General features: G+C 40.7%; 1 protein-coding gene across 1 annotated transcript; it reads right to left on the reverse strand.

Annotated features, from left to right (window-relative positions):
* Positions 1-13,399: 13,399 nt before the first annotated feature.
* On the reverse strand, positions 13,400-18,857 carry LOC134465849 (protein NLRC3-like). The gene is made up of 4 exons (XM_063219747.1): positions 18,752-18,857; positions 18,404-18,479; positions 16,686-16,896; positions 13,400-15,186 (listed from the first exon to the last, which is right to left on the reverse strand). The coding sequence occupies exons 1-4, from the start codon at positions 18,817-18,819 to the stop codon at positions 13,406-13,408; spliced, it is 2,136 nt and encodes a 711-aa protein (XP_063075817.1). The 5' UTR covers positions 18,820-18,857; the 3' UTR covers positions 13,400-13,405.
* Positions 18,858-23,332: the final 4,475 nt, after the last annotated feature.

Below are 23,332 nucleotides of genomic sequence, written 5' to 3' on the forward strand. Positions count from 1 at the left end.
TAAATGTTCCTACATACTCTGGTAAACTTTGTAAACTACTGTAGAAATGACAGAAATGTTTCAATTATATTTATTTCCTGGGAATTGTTAAGGGTGCCAATAATTGTGGAACAGGTGATTTAATGAAAAATAATTATTTTTTAGTCAGGGATTTTTTTATTTTCTTACAATTCATTTGAGTTGAAGGCTACATTTTCCTACAATTTTCAGTGTTACAGTATTCTTCTGCAATAAACACTGAATTTATTTTAAGGCTTTTAACACATCTCAACCAGGGGTGCCAATAATTATGGAGGGCACTGTATATGTGGAATTGTCTACACAGGTTGGACAAAATAATTGAAACACCTGTCCTTTTAATGTGTGGGAAGTTTCATGGCTCAAGTGGGCCAGCCTGTTGGCCAATCTTCATTAATTGCACATTGCACCAGTAAGGTGAAGTTGAGTTGAATTGCTGGTGAAAAGTTACCAGCTAATTGTTGTAAAATTACAACAAATTGCTGGCAAAAAAGTTGCCAGCTCATTGTTGTGAAATTAAAACAAATTGCTGGTGAAAAGTTGCCAGCTAATTGAAGTAAAATTAAAGCAAATTGCTGGCAATAAAAAGTTGCCAGCTAATTGTTGTAAAATTACAACAAATTGCTAGCAACAAGTTGCCAGCTAATTGTTGCGTTCTTCCAACGCAAACACTGGAAACTTCACAACATACAGCCTTTGAAAATAATGGTCCTGGGCCTCTGCTTCCATTCCTTCTCATGGGATTTTGAGATATATTCTGTTGCCGAAGCCATCAAAAAGCCAAATTGAACCACAGGGGGGCTGCCACACCTGAGCATCGTTTATGCTCTATGACCTGTCCACCATCTGTATAAATGGACAAACCATCATTGGCCTCTCCCATGTCCTTTTAGCAGAGAGAAGCCCGTTTTGAATTGCACTGAGCTGAAATTAGCGCACCTGGACGTCATTTACAATCAGCTGGCTCATGACCAAAGAAGGTAGATTGGATAAGCAGTATCACTCAATGGAAAATGCATTGGCCACAGTGTAGTATGAGGGTGTTGCTTTAATGCCATAGAACTAATACATTTATGCTTAATGACATGGTGCACATGGTCAGTGTGTGCGATGCCATGATGGACAAAATTTGTACTCCACAAATTCGGTCGAAAGAGGATATCCGGTTGTCAGTGCTCAGTTTGTGGCCAAATTAACTGCAGCTGTCGGTCAGCATTAATTGCGGGGGATAATTAAGGACAGCTGACAAACATTCACTATTGTATCCTATGACCTGTTCCACACTTTACCATGCTTCCAATTTGACCATGGAAGAAGAAAATTGGACTCCCCTTGCTATCATTCCGTACTACGCTCCGATGATGTCTGTAAACCCTCCTATCTCTACCTCCTTGCTCATGACCAGGTGTGTGCGATTGAAGAGTTCAAATCAGTTCAAATCCTCTCCACCTCTATCAGGCCTGTATGCATGTTTTAAAAGCATCCAATCAGAATGTGACCTGAGCTCCATAATTTCTGCATGTGGCTTTGCATACATTTGCATTAGCACAGCAGCCCTGACAAAACAGATCTTTACAACAGTATGTTGTAAAAAGTACTATGTGCTGCTGTACATTTACAATTGTGAATTGTACTCTATATGATATCCCACAATGCATTGCACATTACAACAGTGAATAGTAAACTGGTATATACAACTTCTTGTTGTAGAATTCTAATATGAAATTACAACAATTTTTACAGTGTAGATATTTGTAGGTGCAGACTGTCTCCACTGTCTCCCCCTCAATAGAGACAGGCACAAGGGGTAGGGTCAAAGAAAGTGGATGTAAGAAGAAGCGTCATTTTGTTTCTTTTCCAGTATCCACTTTATGTCGGGTGAACGCCCCCTTAGGAGACCTTCGGTTAGGAGACCTTCGGAGTCCTGAGGTTGAGAATCAATGAAGTCCCCTTAGCGCTGTAGATGGCGGTAGCGCACGTCTTACGCAAACACCTCAAAAAGAGAAGAAGAAGTAGGGGACAACGCCCCCTTAGGAGACCCAACTTGAGCACACGCTTTTGCATTGAGTGGGCATGTTTTGCGATATCTTGGTTTGATTCAGTATTTTGGTGGGGTTGTTCGCCGGAAATCAACCACCATTTCCTTTGTTTTGGTGGTGTTCAGCAGTGGTGGACGAAGTACACCAGTTATGTACTTGAGTAAAAGTACAGTTACCTTGCATTGAAAACTACTCAAGTAAAAGTGAAAGTATTCACCTCACTTTTTTACTTGAGTAGAAGTACAAAAGTATCTGCCGTCAAAAATACTTAAGTACTAAAAGTAAAAAGTAAAAATTTAAAAATGAAGCCTTTGGTGCAATTTTAATATTTAAGTGTTGTAGGCCTAGTTTGGTCATATCTAATTAAATATCCTCTGATTTGCATAGGCTATACCAACATGTTAGAACTAGGCCATAACAGGCCTCAGAAACACTGTGGAGTTCATTTTCACCTCTCTAAACATTTAATACTGACCCTAACATGCCCAAAAGAACACATGAAAGGGCCATTAATATTAAATATGATTAGGCTGAAATTGATAATATGCCTATTAGAACAACTACTACAATACCCCCCAGCCGTAGGCCTACAGTCCAGTATTGGCCTACTTATTTGTGACAGCAAGGAGTTAGAGTAGTAGCCAATAAAGTACTTTGTTTATTTTTTGTTATAATTATGGTTTTGGTAGACCTCTTCTTCGTATTATTATTATTATTGTTATTATTGTTATTATTATTATTTAATATTGTTAGTAGTAGTAGTAGTATGTATGTGTTTGGTTATGTTAAGGTTGGCTTAGGCCTATGTATGGACAAACAGACTTCTTGTGATTCTAAGCTACCTTTAAAGATAGGAACATCTTCAAATACTTGTAATGGTCTCTATTTGCTAGATGCCAATGATTTGCAATAGCCTACTTGATACAACTTAATTGGAACACTTATCTGTCTGATCATGAAAAAGCCTTTTGTGCCTGTGCACATCACTGGGCCAATATTTAGCCAAAGTCCACTTTTTTCTCTCTTTTTTTTACTTTGTTGCTGTTGTTTTTTACAACCTCACTTTGGTGGTATTGCCAAAGCTTTTCATATCCACTGTAGCCTACTGACCTGACTAAAGGGAAAGGATACATGTTGCAAGGATACATGTTGCATGTAGCCTCACTTTGTAACATACGTATGGTGGGCATGGCAATCCTCATGTAAAGATACAAACCCTTTACACTCCCTCTTTTCCATGAAGTTGAAGCAAATCATTTTTTTGGTGACAGGGGAGTCTATTAGACAAGTAATTGATATCCCCAACTACTTCAGAAAATACTGCAATGTGAGGGGAAAGAATGCTATCACGGAGTTGTGCGCCTGGATAGTTTGGAATAAGCAGCATGTTTAGGCATCCTGTGTAGGCTACTTGACTCAAGAAACCAACACGCTACAAAAGCGGCAATTAAGTGACTCTATTGTAAGCCATAACACAGATATAGCGCAGTAAGTCAAATAAGCAGTAGGGCCTACATTAAGTATCATTTCACTGATTATTCAGTTCAAACGCGAAGCCTATCTGACAAATTTCGTCGTCAGGCGAGTGCAGCCTGCGAGCTAAACCTCTCCCCCCTCACACAACGAATACGACGTGCAGATTAATACACTCTAACAACGTTATTGTCGCCTGCTTTATTGTTTTGCTGTGCTTTCTGCATGTTACTAGAAAGTACCGTTTCTTCTTATTTCAATTCGTCTCGCAAGTCGCAACAGTGGGCACATCTGGTCTTGCTCTGCTCGCTTTCCTTCTGAAACTAATTCTGTACAGTGGAGCTTGTTGTCACGTGACACATTACAACCAATCACAATGGCGAATCTCTGAGTCTGCCAATCGGATTCAGTTTCACTTTCTTCACACAAGCGTGAAATGTCAGATTTCATTTGACCAGGGCATTAAAAATTAATTAATTCACCTGCCGTGTATCGCCTTAAATAAAAAAAGGAACGAGTAAGGAACGAGTGTTTCTGTAAATGTAACGAAGTGAAAGTACTAAATTTCGCTTTGAAATGTAGTGAAGTAAAAGTATAAAGTCTTACCAAATAAAAATACTTGAGTAAAGTATGAAAGTATGAAAATGTTACTTAAGTACAGTAACGAATTACATTTACTTCGTTACTGTCCACCACTGGTGTTCAGCTGCAACTGATTGGTCCTACACCATCTAACAAAGTTCTCTACCAGTCCCCTGTACTCCCCCTCCTGCCCATCTTTAATACATCCAACAATGGCAGTGTCATCTGAGAATTTCTGCATGTGGCAGGTCACAGAATTGTAGCTAAAGTCAGTGGTGTACAAGGTGAACAAAACCGGGGAGAGCACCGTTCCTTGTGGAGCTCCAGTGCTACTGATCACAGTCTCTGATGTTAAGTTACCCAGTCTGACAAACTGGGGCCTTTCTGTGAGATAGTCAGTAATCCAGGTAACAAGCCCTGTTCCCACTCCCATTTGCAGTAGTTTGTCTCTTAACAGAAGTGGCTGAATAGTGTTAAAGGCACTGGAAAAATCAAAGAACATAATCCTCACCGCACTGCCTCCTTTGTCCAGGTGAGAGTGTACCCTATGTAGAAGATACAAGAGAGCATCCTCTACTCCCACACTGTCCTGATAGGCAAACTGGAGGGGATCCAGTGCATGGCAGACCTGTGGCTTGAGATGGTTAATCAGTAAGCCCATACGACTTTGTTGCTGTCGACCAACGTTGACGGAAGCACGTGAGCGAGAACTTGTTGTCACGATGTGGGTGTTATCAAATACAGCGCATTTAAAGTCGGCCACAAATATGAACGAGACGATGAGCTCGCACCGGTTTGCTCTACTAACACACCACGTGTGAGGAGTGGGGGGACAGGCAGTGAGGAGGAGCTGAAGTGGGGACCTGCGCAAACTTGTGTAGAGGTGTGAGACAAGACCCATATACACACGTGAGTGAGTTGTTGACCAACCAGTTCATGGGCGCGTGACCTCGGAGGCAGTCCGCCGACGAGCGTTGAAGGGGATAAGCAACTGCAGAAGTTGCAAGATCTGACTGCAGCCGCATTCATCCCGCGATAGTTTTACACCATGTGACATGTCACCTCGTCAACGCAACGTCGACGAAATTTCGAAGTTTGACAGGAAATCTAACCGTCATGCAGCATTTTCCATCCAGGGTGCATTGCTGTCTAAATGCGCATGCATGCGTTGACACATGTCGAATGCACCTAGTAGCACACGTTCAAAGGTTTTCATGATGTGTCAGGTGAGGGCAACTGGTCTGTAGTCATTTAGTTCTTTTGGGTGTGGCTTTTTGGGTACTGGTATGGGCATGTTGTTAAGAAATTCTCTACATGTATTATTGAAAATATACTCTGTTATTCTTTGTTACTCTCTTTCTCTCTTTCTCTTTCTCTGTCTGTCTCTCTCTCTCTCTCCTTTGCTCTGAGTTATGTGACATCTCTGGTCCACAAGGAAAACATCTCTGCCTTGGTCGTCCTGTTTGGGGTATTACTCTGTTGAACTATGACCTTGGATGTTTAGGCTGGTAAAAGCTATCCATCACAGACCAGACGCCACTAAGAGCCACGGAACCAGGGGGAGACGAGACCATATATGTTCCTCATATTATGTTTTAGCATATTCATGATAGGAAAGATCATGTCATGGACTGGGGGGGCTGGGACTGGTTTAAATAAGTTTGTTTCTGTATACACTTCAGGACTTGCTGGGTGTCTCCCCACGCAGTAACTCCTCCGGCCGTTAAACAATAAAATCTGCTCGCAGATTTTAAATGCTACCTCTGTTTCCTGTGTGTTCTTTCAGGTCAATTTGATAAGGTAATACAGTGAAATTGTTAAAGTGATAATGTGAAATTATTCACAATGATGTCTTCCACAGTGACAGACCTTGCCTAGCTGTAGGCTCTTATTGAATAGGTGTTGAAGAGGCTCAGCTAACTCCACTGCACAGGTCTTCAGCAGTCAAAGACGCCATCTGGGCCTGCTGCCTTGGGTTTGAGTCTGCACAGGGCTCCTCTCACCTGATCAGCAGTGACCCTGAGGGTTGGGCGTGGAGGTCAAGAGATGAACCAGTGGATGTTGTTGGTTGGTGGTGGTGCTGGTAGGTTGCTCGATTGATTCCCAAGGTAGAGCAAGACAGGTTGGTGTGGAGTGTAGAGTATGCAGGGTTGGTAGACAGCAGTGGGGACTGGGAAAGTTTGTTGTCCGTAGGGCTGGGTGGCGGAATGTTGGGGGTGAGATGAAGAGAGAGGATGGAAGGGTTGAGAGTGAGATGGTAGTCAGAGGTGGGGGCAGGGGATGTGTGTTGTCCATAGGATGGGGCGGAGGGAAAGTGGGGCTGAAGAGAGGAGAGATTGGTGGGACATTAGGTAGCTGTGGGGGATGGGATGATGAGATGGACAGAGAGTAGTCAGTGTCAGAGGCAGGTGGGGAAGGTACTTGGGGAGTGACACTTAAAGTGGTGGTTCGCTATTTTAGACAAGACTGCAGCCCCCCCCCCACCTTTACATTGACTCCAATAGAGCACTCAAGCAATCGATTATAAAATGGCATTAAACTTTCGTTCGAGAAGACATGGAACTCACCATGTGGTCAGTGGTAGACAGCGATAAATTGACCCGAAAATTGCAGCGAAATATGCCTTCTAACTGTTGTTTAGCATTTGGCGGACCTATTTTTCCCCAGACGCCGTTGAATAGCAGTAGACATCCAGCCAGTAGGTAGCGATAGTGTGTTGTTTGTGTAGACATCAAGGAGCGAGGTAGAACGGCTATCTTTGAGCGGGACTGGCTACACAAACAAACAAAAGCTTGGATACAAACCATAGATAGTAACGTACAAACGCACCCCCATTTCCGGTCGTGCGGAGTAATACTAGTCAAACCAATACAATCAATGAAGACGGAAAATAATAATATATCTTCTCTGGAAGCGTATTTTGCTGTGAGCCAACGTATCACTGCCCACCTCTGACCACTCGGTGAGTTCCATGTCTCTGCAAACGAAAGTTTAATGCCATTTTATGATCGATTGCTTGAGTGCTTCATTGGAGTCAATGTAAAGGTGGGGGGGCTGCAGTCTTGAATACCCAAATGCTCCGTTCAGCACCAAATGTCAAAATTGTGATGAGAACATCTCTATTTCACCCCAGAAGTCACACAAACAGGGCTTAATGTCTAAAATAGCGAACCACCACTTTAAGTAACTTTCACTGTCCATGTCACTACTAGAAGTCACCCCAAAGATAGAGTTATTGTCAAACCTATTATAAAAACAGATAAGCTCGTTGGCTCTGGAGGCGTCACCATCAGCCCTTCCTGCTTACACTCCACACCCAGTCATTTTTCTTATTCCCTGCCATACCTCCTTCATGCTATTGTTATGCATTTGGTTTTCTACCTTCCTCCCATGTGCCTCCTTTGCTGCTTTAAGGCTGTATTTTAGTTGATGTTGTACAGTCCTCAGCTCGGCCAAATTGCCCTCCTGAAAAGCTTTCCTCTTTTCCTTGAGTAGCACCTTGACCTCACTGGTCACCCATGGCTTGTTATTGGGGAAGGAGTGCTCTGTTTTTGTGGGTACAGCAACAGTTCACAAATTGATAGAAATGTGTGAGGGTGGAATTCAGCGTTACATGGTTAAAATCAGTTGTGTAGTCTACTTTTTTATGGTGGGTATATTGTATATTTGAGATTTTTCTGAAGTGGGTATACTCTATATATATTTGTGCTATTCAAAACAATGGATCAAACCATTTTAAGTGGGTATACTGAAATCCCTGAAATTTAGAAGTGGGTATACTCCGTATACCCGCGTTCTACGTAGACCACACCACTGGTTAAAATCCCCCGTTATTAAGAAGAAGGCATCCGTGTGTTGTGTTTGAAGCCTCGCAACAGTGGAGTGGATGACGTCACACGCGCTGTCTGGAATGGCTCGTGGAGGGATGTACACGCAGATTACAATTACATGAGAAAATTCTCTTGGAACATAATATGGATGTAAACTCACTGCAAGAAGTTCCAGGTCTTTACTGCAGATCGTCTCCTTCACTGTTATATGTCCAGGGTGACACCATTTATTGTTGACATAAATAACCAGTCCGCCTCCCTTCTTTTTCCCCGAAAACGTATTGTCTCTATCGAGTCGGGCGACACTGAAGCCAGGCAGGTTGATATTTGCATTCGGGACGTGACAAGCTAACCAGGATTCAGTAAAGCAAATCAAACTAGCTTCCCGGTATAGCTTTTCGTTCCGTACAAGGGCATTCAGTTCATTGATCTTGTTCACCAGCGAATTCACATTCCCCATTACAATCGCCGGAATACATGGTTTGTATCTCCACTTTTTCTCTTTTTGCCTAGCTCTCACGGCAGCTCCAGCTCTGCACCCTCGAATGCCGAAGACTTCTTTGGGAATATCCACATGAACATCGGTCACCGCACCAGCGATCTTCCGCAGAGACATCAGCTGGCTGCGCGAGTAAACAATGTTGCAGCGTCCATAGCAACGCACAGACTTGTCCGCATCCATTGGATAGAATAAAATAAATAACTCCTTGTCCGAGTTTAGGTATAAAAAAAACTAATCAATAACATACAAGAAAACAACATAACAACTGGTAAAATAACAAATGAAAAACGACACGAAAGACGATTACAACAGACATAAAACACGGATCTACTAAACTTGCTGCCATTTCGCTGGCGCCCAATGACGTATCTCCGCTGGCGCCCTATGACGTATTATGAACGTTTATTTGTTATTTTACTGAAAATATAAAAGAATACTTTGTGCATTTTACTTACCTGAATAAGCCTACTAAACATATATGTATATTATACATGATTTTAGGCCTATGCACATTATAATATAATATAATATAATATAATAATAATGTGAGTATTCATCACTATGCAGTATCAACATATACTTTTGTGAAAATATTTACTGCATACATGTTATTGTGAAAATATAACCATTTGAATATAGACCACAGTTGTATAATCACTTTATTTGTTTCATGTTAGTCTTCTTAACCTTTTACTATTTCTATATTATGTTCTGATTTTATTCTTATGGTCCGGCTGGGGAAGTCCTAGTGACATATTCTTGTGTGTAAGCTTTTCTGTAATGGGACACTCAATATTGGAGTTCAGAGAAGTAGATGTGTGCACATCCCACCCGATGGGCCAGGTGCAGGACAATGAGAGTAAATCCAAGTGAAAAGAGAAGTCCGCGACACTGCTTGTCTATGTATTATTTAATCGAGCAACGTTTCGACCTTCAGGTCTTCATCAGGCAAAGTGTGAACATGGCATTGAGTGGGTCATTTAAATGTGCATCTAATTTGCGTGGTCACAAGGCTGCTGAACAACGAAATATGAAATTGCATATGCTGGACAACAAGACAATGGACAGTATCTGGCCATGCGGGACCCCACATGCGCAGAAGAAGCTCATGCCATGGACTGGGAAAGGGAAATAGTTAAATAGCCTTTTGTATCCACTTCAGAACTTGCTGGGTGGAATACTTCCTGTCTCCACGCAGTAACTCCTCCGGCCGTTAAACAATAAAATCTGCTCGCAGATTTTAAATGCTACCTAAATGTTTCCTGTGTGGGCTTTCTTTCAGTTAGGTCAACTTTGATAAGGTGATACAATAATTTTATTCACAAATTTCGTTTGAATTTTTTTTACTGTATAATAAACCAACCCTTTCGGAAATCAATGGTCATTTTAGGGAATTATGGCCATCTGAAGAGTATACAACACCAAAAGGTCATTGCAGCAGGCTGTGCAGACATGGCCGCCATGTGCGGATGTTCGACTTGACTGACGGGAACGCGGATGACGCATCTACCGTAGTCTTCCTATAGGATATCTGTGGTTGCAATGCCCTACTCATTGGTCTCCCTGCAAAGTTGATTAACCGTCTACAATATATTCAAAACTCAGCAGCAAGACCACTTACGCACACCAGACCATGGCATCGCATTACACCTATCCTTCATCAATTATACTGCCTTCCTATCCATTTCAAAATTCTCCTCCTCGCATACAAGGTCCAGCATAACCTTGCACCCTCAACATCACAATTCTCCTCACCCCATACAATCCCTACCGCACAGTGCGCTGAACTGACACACTCCTCCTTACCATTCCCTCCACACACCTGCGCAACATGGGCATTCAGTGTTGTAGGCCCCAAGCTATGGAACCCACTCCCACTGTCACTTCATCAGTGTTCTACACTGTCTGCTTTTAAAACACACCTATTCACTCCTGCATTTCAATCACACTGACGGACACTTTTAATTATTAGTTGATTTTTTTCATTTTTTATTTTATTTTCAAATGTATTCAATTTTTTTCTTATTTTAATCAAAACGTTTATTATTATTATTATTATTATTATTATTATTATTATTATTATTAGTATATTTTGCATTTTAATTATTCTATTGTTAATTCACTGAAGCTTTGTTATACTTTCTCTACTGTTATACGTTCTCTATCTGTTTTGATTGTAAAGAGTTGTAAAAGTTGGAAGACGCTAAAAATAAAATGTATTATTATTATTATTATTATTATTACATATCTGAACACAAATTAGCATACATTTTACTTTGTAATGGCATTATTGAGGTACATTATCCAAGCTGTCACTGACACTTTATATGTATATGGATTATTCACTTGATTGAATTGAATATTTCAGTTGGGCTCCGAGGCTTAAATCATTGAGGGGGTTCTAAAGAAGCTTCATGTAAAGTTTCACAATTTGGTCAGCTCCGTAATGGTAAAGCCCTTTTTCTCCTGTAACTGACTCCACTATGTGTGTCTGTGTGTGTGTGCGTGTCTTTGTGTATAGTTGGTAAGCAATAGAGACAGAGAAGTGAAGACAAACATGCACACACACACTCACACACACACACATAAACAATTGTGTGTGTGTGTGTGTGTGTGTGTGTGTGTGTGTGTGTGTGTGTGTGTGTGTGTGTGTGTGTGTGTGTGTGTGTGTGTGTGTGTGTGTGTGTGTGTAAGAAAGAAAGAAAGAAAGAAAGAAAGAAAGAAAGAAAGAAAGACAGACAGACAGACAGACAGACAGACAGACAGACAGAAAGAAAGAAAGAAAGAAAGAAAGAAAGAAAGAAAGAAAGAAAGAAAGAAAGAAAGAAAGAAAGAAAGAAAGAAATAGAAAAAGTCTAACACACACACACACACACACACACACACACACACACACACACACACACACACACACACACACACACACACACACACACACTCAATTAGACGTACTCCAGTTTCTCCAGTATACAGTTTGGATGCTCCAATCCAGCTGACAGCAACTGCACTCCTGAATCACCCAGTTGCATATTCCAACACATGTACAGCTGTCTCAGACTGGAATATTTTGAGCTGAGAGCTGAAGCTAGAGATGAACAGCTCCACTTTGTGAGGTTACACAGCTGCAGCCTGAAAGACACACATGCGAGTAACACAACATGTTGAAGACAACCTTAAGCCAAAGCCTAAAACACACGCACACACATATGCACCAGGGCTTAACACTAACACCAGCAAGCTAGCCAAATGCGGGTGAATATCGGCGTTGGCTAGTAGATACTGAAGGTTCACTAGCCATTCTGGCGGGTCCGTTACTATTCTGAATGATGAGGCACCGCATTTTGTAGTTTTTTTCCTCGGACCGTCTTTGCTACAAAGCAATAAAATGTGATTTTGCGAGCCTACAATACCCATGAAGCACCTGTGTCACGTGTCGCCTGTGTCTCACGCATGCCAAGAATCTGATAGAGTAGAGCTAGTCTTGCGAAGAGGAGTGGCAGCGAGCTACCGGCACATCAGCGTGCGTTTGGAAATGTCACTAAAAACCTTCATGTGAAAATAAAGTAGTGAAGCTCATCTCAACCGAATTGTTTTGCGATCTGTCATTAGTACAATAGGCCTACTTAGGCCTAGTAGTAGCCTAGTGGACATTAAAATGACCAAGGCGAGAGGAAAACACGTCAGTTGGTCTTGTGAAAGTCTCGAGACTAATGAGCGCAGTGATAAGACAAGGACACATGCGGCATTAATAATGTTCGGTTTGAATTATTTTCCGATTTGCCTGTATGTCTTCATACCTTAATATTCCTCCATGATTCTTGTGCTGTTGTTCCCGACTGTCAAACCGGGCTTAAACAACGCACAGTAATGTAGAATTCCAGACTGCACAAAAGCATGTTCCTTCGCAGCTCGCCTTGCGTCCGTTTCTATTTTAAACAACACAATATTAAATGGAATGAAAGGAAGTCGTAGTCCCGTCTGTAGTTACCGCATCTGTGTGTGCTTCCTAGTGGATACTTTTATAAGAAAATATTCCAGAAGAGGTGTTATTCCACATCCATGACCATGACCGAGGACAGGCAAACTTGGCAATGACTTTGCACTATCTACTTTGCGCATCAATTTGGACGGCGACCTCCACAGATAGGCCTAGGCCTATATGATATGAAGAAAGTGCCCTTCAGATCAAAGACGAAAATGTTTTGCTCTCGTGTAGCTTACATTTGTGCCCTTCCACAACACTTGGTGTTTCTGCATGATCAATGTAGGCTATGTCATTCCTCAGATCAGTAAATCTGTTATTTCCCTAGCATGCATGCATGGACCAGTTAATAGGCCTAACAAGTCTAATTATTAGGCCCTATGGCATATTCTATTATACTGTATTATATTATGTGGTGTTATATTAGCCTATATTACATTATTACAGCCTATTATATAATTAATTAAAGCTGCTATGATGGTTACGAAAATTATGGGTAGTGAAAAGGCCCAATGGCTAGTGAGTCAGGAAAACCACTAGCCAAAATGGCTGGTAAGCGAAAAAGTTAGTTTCAAGCACTGATATGCACACAGACGCACGCGCGCGCACACACACACACACACACACACACACACACAAACACACACACACAACCCCACATTGCTCCAGGGACTGTAACCAATACCCTGACAAATAATAACTGTAAGTCGCTTTGAATAACTGTAAGCGTCAGCTAAGTGCAATGTAATGTAATAATCTAGAAAGCCAAGATAACTATGTCATTCTCTTCTTTTTCCGGTATTTCAATGGTGGTTGGCAGTTTTGGCGAAGAAAAAGTTGGCAAATGTCGCTCATATTAACTAAGGATATAGCAGAAGAAAATTTGCATCCAAACACTGACATGTTATTATGATAGATGGCCACGCTCATGCTCACACACACACGCACACGCACACAACAGCACTCAAGACAACAATACTCACTTCACTGTTCTTGATATTTTGACCACTGGGAGCATCCTCAGCAGACCTGCATCTGATCTGGCATAACGTCCATAATGCTCCAGGTTAAACTCCTCCACGTCCTGGTCTGACACGAGCATCACAAAGGCCAGAGCTGACAGCTGGGAAAGAGAGAGCTCCTCTCTGGGTCTATTTTCCCTATGCAGGAAGTCATTGACCTCCTCTACCAGAGAGTGGTCATTCAGTTCATTCAGGCAGTGGAACAGGTTGATGCATCTCTCTGGGTTTTGGGCTTCTCTGATCTTCTCCTTAATGTACTTGATTGTTTCCTCTGTGTCCCGTGAGCTGCTTCCTGTCTGTGGTAGGAGATCATGTAAGAGTTTCTGATTGGACTCCAGTGAGAGGCCCAGAAGAAACCTCAGGAAGAGGTCCAGGTGTCCATGTTCGTTCCCTAAGGCCAGATCCACAGCAGTCTGGTGTAGCTCATGGAATTCCTTTGCGCTGAGCAGCTGTTGAAACTGAGATGGTTGGAGCTGGTCAGGTGTATTTCTTATGCTAAAGCTCAGAAACACATATAAAGCTGCAAGGAACTCCTGAATGCTCAGATGAACAAAGCAAAACACCTTCTGCTGATACAGCCCAGACTCCTCCCTGAAGATCTGGGTGCAGACTCCTGAGTATACAGAGGCCTCATTGGAATCCATGCCACACTCTCTCAGGTCCTCTTCATAGAAGATCAGATTACCCTTCTCCAGTTGCTGGAAGGCCAATCGGGCCAAGGACAAAACGGTCGTCTGGTTCCAGATGTCCTTGTACTTCTGACTAATGTGCTTGGCATGTATGATCAGGAAATGTATGTACATCTGGGTCAAGGAAGCTGGAATCTGATCCGTCTTGCCTTCAGTCAGGATAGAAACCAGAACGGTGACTGCCATCCAACAGAAGACTGGAATGTGGCACATGATATAGAGGCTCCTGGATGACTTCATGTGTGTGATGATTTTGCTGGCCATTTCTTGTTCATTGATGTTCTTCCTGAAATACTCCTCCTTCTGTGGGTCTGTGAAACCCCGCACTTCTGTCACCTGGTCCACACACTCTGGAGGGATCTGACTGGATGCTGCTGGTCTGGAGGTGATCCAAACTTGCACAAAGGGAAGCAAATTTCCCTTGATGAGGTTTGTGAGAAGGACATCCACTGTGGCAGGTTCCGATACATTGTAGATGCATTCATTATTCTGGAAATCCAGAGGACGCCTACTTTCATCCAGACCATCAAAGATGAAGGTAATGTTGTATTTGTCATCAATGGAGAAGATGAGGTCACATGTTTCACTGAAGAAGTAATGAATGAATTCCATGAGAGTGTATTCCTTTTCTTTCATCAGGTTTATCTCCCGAAAAGGCACAGGAAACAGGAAGTGAATATCCTGATTGGCTTTTCCTTCAGCCCAGTCCAGAATGAACTTCTGCACAGAGACTGTCTTCCCAATTCCAGCTACCCCCTTCGTCATCACTGTTCTGATTTGCTTGTCTTTTCCAGGTAAGGCCTTGAAGATGTCGGTGTATTTGATTGGTGTTTCCGCCTTTGTTACGTGTGTCTTGGATGCTATCTCAATCTGTCTGACCTCATGTTCAGTACTGACCTCAACACATTCCCCCTCTGTGATGTAGAGCTCTGTGTAGATCTTCTCCAGAGATGCACTTTTTCCCTGCCTTGGGATGCCTTCAAATACACTTTTGAACTTCTTAGAAAGCCGATGTTTGAGTTCTTGTTGGCATCTTGGAAACAGCCCATCTAATATACAGACAGTTCAAAAAGACTGCATTGGCATCTTATTCACACATACATCAGTATTTACCCATACTATATGCTAATATTTCACAGGGAGTTTCTCCTCAACGCTGTTGTCACCAGGGGCCTTGTTTATATTTCTGATTCTCATAATCTTTTAACCCTCTGAGGTCTAAGGCCTTTCAGAGGCTTTTAGGATGCTTGCACCACCCTGACATTTTCAAGTATTTTCAACTAACAGTAAGCATCTATGCAAAAGTGGAATATATGGTTGTATTCTGAAAAGCCTGACAAGAAATAATCTGAAAGAAAATTGGATGTCATACAAACATGTTTTATTTAAATTGAGTATAAACACAACTGTACAAAAAAACAGGTTTCAGAGGTCTTCAAAAAGTGCAAGAAAACACACAATAAATATGTTTAGCCAAGACTTTTGAAGTTTGAATCTTGTAAACAAACGTGTTGGCTGCATAAAAGTAAAAAGGGCATTTAGAAATGTTTTGTTGTTTTCATACAAAATGCAAAAAAGAAACACTATGTCATTCCACTGCCGGTCTCATTTGAATACTAATGAGATAGGTGTGAAAAACCTCTAATGGCCCACACCCCCCTGTCAATCTCCATGTGCTCTGATAGCACACACCCCTGTCACTCTCTTTGTCCAAGTGAGCAGCACGGCTGTGTTTATCCTAGATGAAAAGGGCGTGTTGTCACCTCTGAATAGCCACTCAAGCACCAGTACTTTACATGTGAATAGCTACAGGTGTGGCTGCTACAGGCAGAGAGTACAGAATATTCGAAGATTTCTTTTCACTTTCTTTAAATTGGGCCAGCTATATAATTTATTTCATATATATATATTTGATAGATTTGTTTTTGGAGACATGTCAAATTGCCCTCTGAAGGGCACTCGGACCTCTGATTGTTAAGGGCATTTTTACTTTTTCTAATTTTATGTCATGGTCTAAATGTTGTCTTCTTAATCAAATTATTGTTTTTGGATCAAATTGTGTATGAATTTATATAAATAATGTTATTATTATTATTATTACATTGTTGTTAATTATATACATTGTGTAAGTGTTGTTTATTATTACAACAACAGGGGCCAGAATCCAATACAGCAAAAGATAAAAAGGGAAATTATTTTTAAGACATTTGAAGAGTTCAGATGCAAACCCCCCTAACTCAAGGCCTGCACTTCTATATTTTTAGAGAACCCCGTTGTTGGTTTGGTTTACATTCATGTACTTGATAATACATATAAATAGTTATATTACATAAATATAATTTAAAAATGCAAATTTCATACCTTTGTAATTATATAAAAATGAATTAAGATTATTTTCTGAAAAGGCACTTAGGGGGGGTTGCATCTGAACTCTTCATTTCTACATTGATAAGCAACTTCTAGTTTAGTCAAAAAAGGTGGGCATGTCCTTAACTCACTCTCCTGGCAAATTTCTGAGATAAAGTTCAGTGCTGTCAGCATCACTCACGTTTCTCCAACTGCTCAGCGAGGGTCTCCTGGCTCATGTCCCTCAGGATGTGCACTGCAATACTCAGAGCTCCGTCTCTGGCACCTCTCTGGCCCTCATTCTCCTCCTCTTCCTCCTCAACACTGGGGCATTCTGGGTAATCATGGCTCAGCAGCTTCCTCAGTCTCTTGAGTTCCTTCTTCATGAAGGTGATGATGTGCTGTTCAAGCCTCTGTTAAACCAAGGCATTAGGGCAATTAGTTTAATCAGTGTCTGAAGATGTCAACATACCGTCGTTGGCATAATTTTCACCTCACTGCTTTTCAGCGATAACCCTATTGGTAGGGCATGTGCAGTTACAACTTGCAGCCATTCGCAAAATAAGAGAGCGGACATGCACCGAGATAATATGCATCAAAAAGGATGCGCAGCACTTGGGGTCTATTCAGAGGAAAGTACGATAGTTCACTTGCTTTGGTCCAAACCAAATGTTTTTATTTTTCAAATCATATCATTATTCATTTTGGTGCAGTTTGCTTTTGCATTGTGCATTTCAGTAAGTGCATCAAAATCTGTCAACAAATGTTCAGAGAATGTCCAGTAATTGGTCAGAAATTAAACACACACAAAGTGCTATTAGATAAGTCCGATAGTTTGCAGCACAATTAATTTACTATTGTACAATTATTTTTATGGAAGACAAGAAAGGGCAAGGCGGCTACGGAAATAGCACTCATGTTGTGAAATGTCTTGCTATTACTGTCACAGGTAAAATTAGGAAAAGTTAAATGCAATGTCGTAAATTTAACATTTAGCAGTGTGCACAAAATGGCACAGTGGTGAACAATTTGCCTCCACAGCTCTTAGCTCTTAATAATTACAACAAAAAAAACACTTACAGACAGTAAGATGGCACTTTATGTCTATGTTTTTTTATTTTTTTTTGGCGTCATGTGTATCAGTGTTGTGTGTTTTGCGGTGTTAAGCTATGTATGTCCACGACAAATCTCCTTCGGGACCAATAAGAGCAATCTTGACTTTTTAATCTTAAAGCCTATACAAATTAACGTGGTGCGGATAGACACCTTGAGGGGGGAAACACCTTTTGTCTTGCAAATCTTTGCTTGTCTTTTATTATTTCCTTTTATTTACCTTTGATATTTCAGACCTTCAGTTTAGATGACATAACACACAGCTTTACTGCAGCTTGTTCCTTAATCCATAAGCATGAAATACATTCTGTTTCCTTGAAATTCGGTCTCTAAGACTTCTCTTGCTTTATAACTACAAATAACCATACGGCTGTAGTTCTTTGATCACATTTCATAATTAGCACTACCTCCTCTACAACTGCATAATGCAGCACCGTCACTCATTGAAATAAAGGTACCAGCGGTCTTGATCATTACAAAAAAACACACACACACACATAGACAGACACACACACACACATAGACATACACACACACACACACACACACACACAGATACACACACGCACGCACGCACGCACGCACGCACGCACGCACGCACGCACGCACGCACGCACGCACGCACGCACGCACGCACGCACGCACGCACGCGCGCGCGCGCGCGCACACACACACACACACACACACACACACACACACACACACACACACACACACACACACACACACACACACACACACACACACACACACACACACACACACACACACACACACACACACACACACAACCAGACATGCACGCACCTGAAATATGGCAGCCAAGTCCTCTCCTGATGTTTTCCTATCGGACTGATGAGCACTTTGCTGCCCCTGCTGGATGCTGAATGAAAAACAACAAAATGGCTTCTCAAACTTTTTCAAGATAATAACCCCCTGACCTCATCATAAGCATGCCAATTTATTCTGTTTTATTAATATTCAATTTCAATTTCAATTCATTAGGGACCATGTACAATTGAAACAAATGTTGGCGTTCCATCGTTGTCTGAATATAAGCACCAATGCTATGCCAGAAACCCGTTGTCCGCTGTGCATTTTATCTAACACTTGAGGTCCGTAACACCCAATGCAGGTGTGATATTCTGTCCATACCTGCGATCAGGATCCATGTCTTCAGCACTGAAGAAGGGGCCCTCACCCTTTGACCGATCACTCTTCATGGACACACAGCTGGGTGCAGGAGATTTGGGTATTGATGACCTGCAATAAATAATGTTGATACACAATGTTCACACAATGTTTTCATAGATCAACATAATAGCCAGCCACTATAAAGTGTTATTTCATGATTTACATTACAACCATAATAACATATTTAATATCTTCTAAATAATTTGTTAATTATTTCATAATATTTCATTAAGCATCAAGCCATTTATAATTCAAGATGTTTACATATCCATAAACTGACAATTACCAGTAATTATTAGTAAGTTGCATAAATAATTATCAGGATTTGATTCTAATAATTTGCGTAACTATCTTGTAGTTCTTTGTTTCCATTTCCATTAATTGATAACAAAGTTATTTAAGCAATATGACCCGAGTGGGAGGGATGATGTGCACTGACATCCTCCCTGGTGTGGTTCGGCCATAGGCACGAAGCCGAAGGCTGAGTGCCGTCGGCAATCACACCAGGGAGGATGTCAGTGCACATCATCCCGACCACGAGGGTTATATTGCTTTTATACAATAGTTCAATTGCCAACCAAATACCAGAATAAATGTTCGAATTCATGTTTATTAGTTACCTTCATCATACTGCTCCGCTAAGCAAAGTAGTTCCGAATTGATTGTAGGTTGCTATGCAATGACGAGCTGACAGCGCCAGCGCGCAAAGTTCCATGAAACGGTGTGAAGTGCATTTCTGTGTGGACTGCAACTGGGCTTCGCTTAGGCTACTACAATGATGCATGATAAATGAAAACACTGTGTGCAACATCAACATTTTAGTCAGATGCCTACTTTTATAAGCATTTTGGCCGACATTGATTTCCACATTTTTGTGGACTGTAAACTTGCTAGCTGCGTTAGACACCTCCCTCGTCTTTCCCTCTCCAGTGCCGCATGAGATCCGAGCGCTGATCTCACACGCACAACCACACACAAATCAATCCTTTGTAGGCAGATACCCCGATGTCTGCTTTAGGCTACTGCAGGCTACAACTTTGCTACTGAAACACTTTCTCAGGCAAACATCTGATGTGGGTGCGAACCCGAGATGGATTTGCGTTTTCCCTCCCAATAAACTAAAAGGCAACTCATTCCAGTTCCAAGCAAGCGGCCATGATTTTAAATCGCATGGCACACGGTATCTTGCTTCCAGATGCCCACTTTGTAGCTTACTATTAATTGATTTGCACGTGGTGGACGGCAAGCTTTGCTGATAACCTAGGCTATATTTTTAAGGGCGTCTCTTCCTCGTCATTCCCTCTCCCTCCGAGATCCGATTATAGCGGTTCTCGTACACTGCAGGAGACTTATAGCCTTTCTGTAGCTGTGTGAAAATGTTTCCGTTGTCCCGCATATCTCCGGTTGAAACTAGGCTTCCGTGTATGAACAGATATTTAAAGTAGGCTACATGTGTTAGATTGCCTTCAAAAGACTACAAAATAGCGGCCGCAGAGGTGTGCCAACTGCCCAGACAACTGCACTAGAACCAGATAACTTCTTTCCTCTCTGCCAGAATCCAGATACCAACTGGGATACGCGTCTCTGTCATGCGGGCGTGCGTGCCCCAACTTAGTCCAGCATAGAACAATGGAATAGAATGATGGTGAGTTCAAACAACGCGGCCCTGGTTACATTCACTTTCTCCGCAGTAGACTATGAGATAGAATGATGGCGAGTTCGAAATGTGCGGCCCTGGTTACGTTCTATCCACGGCGGAGTGATTATTAGGTGTGATGAGTCTCCGGGGATGATGTCCACCTAGACATCATCCTCCATACCGACGCGTAGAATGCCAGTAGAATGCGTCTCATCCAATCAGATATTGCAAAATAAATTGACCGGATCTAACTATTGTATAATTGTAAATAACATAAATAGTGATCATGAATGCTATCTACAAATAATTAACTAATATTGATTAAGCATGTTATAATGCATCGTTTTTATATATGAATATTTCATATTATAATTTCATATTCATAACTAATTTTATATTTCATTTAAATTCATGATGAATGTACGTTATCAATAATTCAAGTTAAGAAAAATCAAATGAACACAAGGTTAAAACGTGGATTTAGAATAATTACAAGAAGATAAATAGTGGGCCTTTAATCATTTTAGAATTGTAGCCATTGTTAGATTGACACGGCAGGAGGAAGTGGTCATGCTGTGGAGCCTCGTGTGACTTTAATTTGCATGAATGGCATATTTTCATTTTGTTTTTGTCATCCTTTTTGTTTTTAAATAAAAATACAAAAACGTGAAGATTTCGTTTCTTTTGGATCCTGGGACACGTCAGCCACAAAGCTCCAACGAATGAAGATTTTAGTTTTGTTGATAAAAAAGTTAGTAGACGCTGGAATAATAAATCATTAATAAATGGCAATTATAAATTGATAGTGGAAAGTCTTGTTCTGGCATGCATTGATTTATGTGATGACCCTTCATTCATTCAATATTCATTCTGTGAAAATCCACAAATCTCTCCATGTTCCACAGAATTTACCACCATCTTCCCTCATTTAAGAAAGAGCAGGTGTGTGATATTCTGTCCATACCTGCAATCAGGATCCATGTCTTCAGCACTGAAGAAGGGGCCCTCACCCTTTGACCGATCACTCTTCATGGACACACAGCTGGGTGCAGGAGATTTGGGTCTTGATGACCTGCAATAAATAATGTTGATACACAATGTTCACACAATGTTTTCGTAGGACAACAAAATAGCCAGTCACTGTAAAGTATTATTTCATGATTTACATTACAACCATAATAACATATTTAATATCTTAGAAATAATTTGTTAATTATTTCATAATATTTCATTAACCATCAAGCCATTTATAATTCAAGATGTTTACATATCCATAAACTGGCAATTACCAGTAATTATTAGTAAGTTGCATAAATAATTATCAGGATTTGATTCTAATAATTTGCGTAACTTTGTTGTAGTTCTTTGTTTCCATTTCCATTAATTGATAACAAAGTTATTTGTAAATAACATAAATAGTGATCATGAATTCTATCTACAAATAATTAACTAATACTTTGCTTAAGCATGTTATAATGCATCGTTTTAAATATTAATATTTCATATTATAATTTCATATTCACAAGATATTTTATATTTCATTTAAATTCATGATGAATATACGTTATCAATAATTCAAGTTAGAAAACAAATGAACACAAGGTTAAAACGTGGATTTAGAATAATTACAAGAAGATACATAGTGGGCCTTTAATCATTTTAGAATTTTAGCCATTGTTAGATTGACACGGCAGGAGGAAGTGGTCATGCTGTGGAGCCTCGTGTGACTTTAATTTGCATTAATGGCATATTTTCATTTTGTTTTTGTTATCCTTTTTGTTTTTAAATAAAAATACAAAAACGTGAAGATTTCGTTTCTTTTGGATCCTGGGACACGTCAGCCACAAAGCTCCAACAAATGAAGATTTTAGTTTAGTTTTTCAAAAAAGTTAGTAAACACTGGAATAATAAATCATTAATAAATGCCAATTATAAATTGATAGTGGAAAGTCTTGTTCTGGCATGCATTGATTTATGTGATGACCCTTCATTCATTCAATATTCATTCTGTGAAAATCCACAAATCTCTCCATGTTCCACAGAATTTACCACCATCTTCCCTCATTTAAGAAAGAGCAGGTGTGTGATATTCTGTCCATACCTGCAATCAGGATCCATGTCTTCAGCACTGAAGAAGGGGCCCTCACCCTTTGACCGATCACTCTTCATGGACACACAGCTGGGTGCAGGAGATTTGGGTCTTGATGACCTGCAATAAATAATGTTGATACACAATATTTTCTGTTTGATTTTGTTTCTAAATATTTTTTTAGACCTCAAATGATATCTATTATTCCCTTTTAGACACCAAAATGAAAATGACCATGACCACGTAATACTATAACAATCTCATAACTAGGGCTGGAACAGTACAGAAAAGACACGGTTCGGTATGCACCTCGATACAGACTCCACGGTACGGTACATTTTCAGGACGGTGCAGCATAAAAAAATATATTATTATTGTTATTTTATTATTATTATAATGCACTGTCCTTGTGTAGGCCCTGTCCTTGTGTAGGCCCTATCTTATTTTGAAAGGTGCTGTAAATATGCATTGGCCTATTATTATTATTATTATTATTATTATTATTATTATTATTATTATTATTATTATTATTATTATTATTTATATATATATATACACATACAATCAAAAGCCTATTGAATGCTATTTAACCCCTTAGCGCAGCACTATGGCTCTCTGTAATGTCACAGCAATGTTGCTATGATGTAGTACAGCATTTTCAGCAAGTGAATAGGGTCGCCGGCAACCCCAGCTGCAGTAAGAGGCTACACAACAACCCACTATAGCAGTGTTTCTCAACAGGGGTGCCGAAACACATTGAAACACATCAGGCAGTGTGCAATTCTTGTCTCATGTCTTGTCGTCAAATGTCAGG

Source organism: Engraulis encrasicolus, chromosome 16 (genome assembly GCF_034702125.1).
Source record: "Engraulis encrasicolus isolate BLACKSEA-1 chromosome 16, IST_EnEncr_1.0, whole genome shotgun sequence".
NCBI classification, from domain to species: Eukaryota; Metazoa; Chordata; class Actinopteri; order Clupeiformes; family Engraulidae; genus Engraulis; species Engraulis encrasicolus.

Coding starts and splice junctions, on each gene's coding strand:
- LOC134465849 (XM_063219747.1), bottom strand. CDS start 18,819: ATGAAGAGTGATCGGTCAAAGGGTGAGGGCCCCTTCTTCAGTGCTGAA. Junction 18,480..18,751: donor GACATGGATCCTGATCGCAG/GTATGGACAGAA, acceptor TTTTTCATTCAG/CATCCAGCAGGGGCAGCAAA. Junction 16,897..18,403: donor ACTTGGCTGCCATATTTCAG/GTGCGTGCATGT, acceptor TTGGTTTAACAG/AGGCTTGAACAGCACATCAT.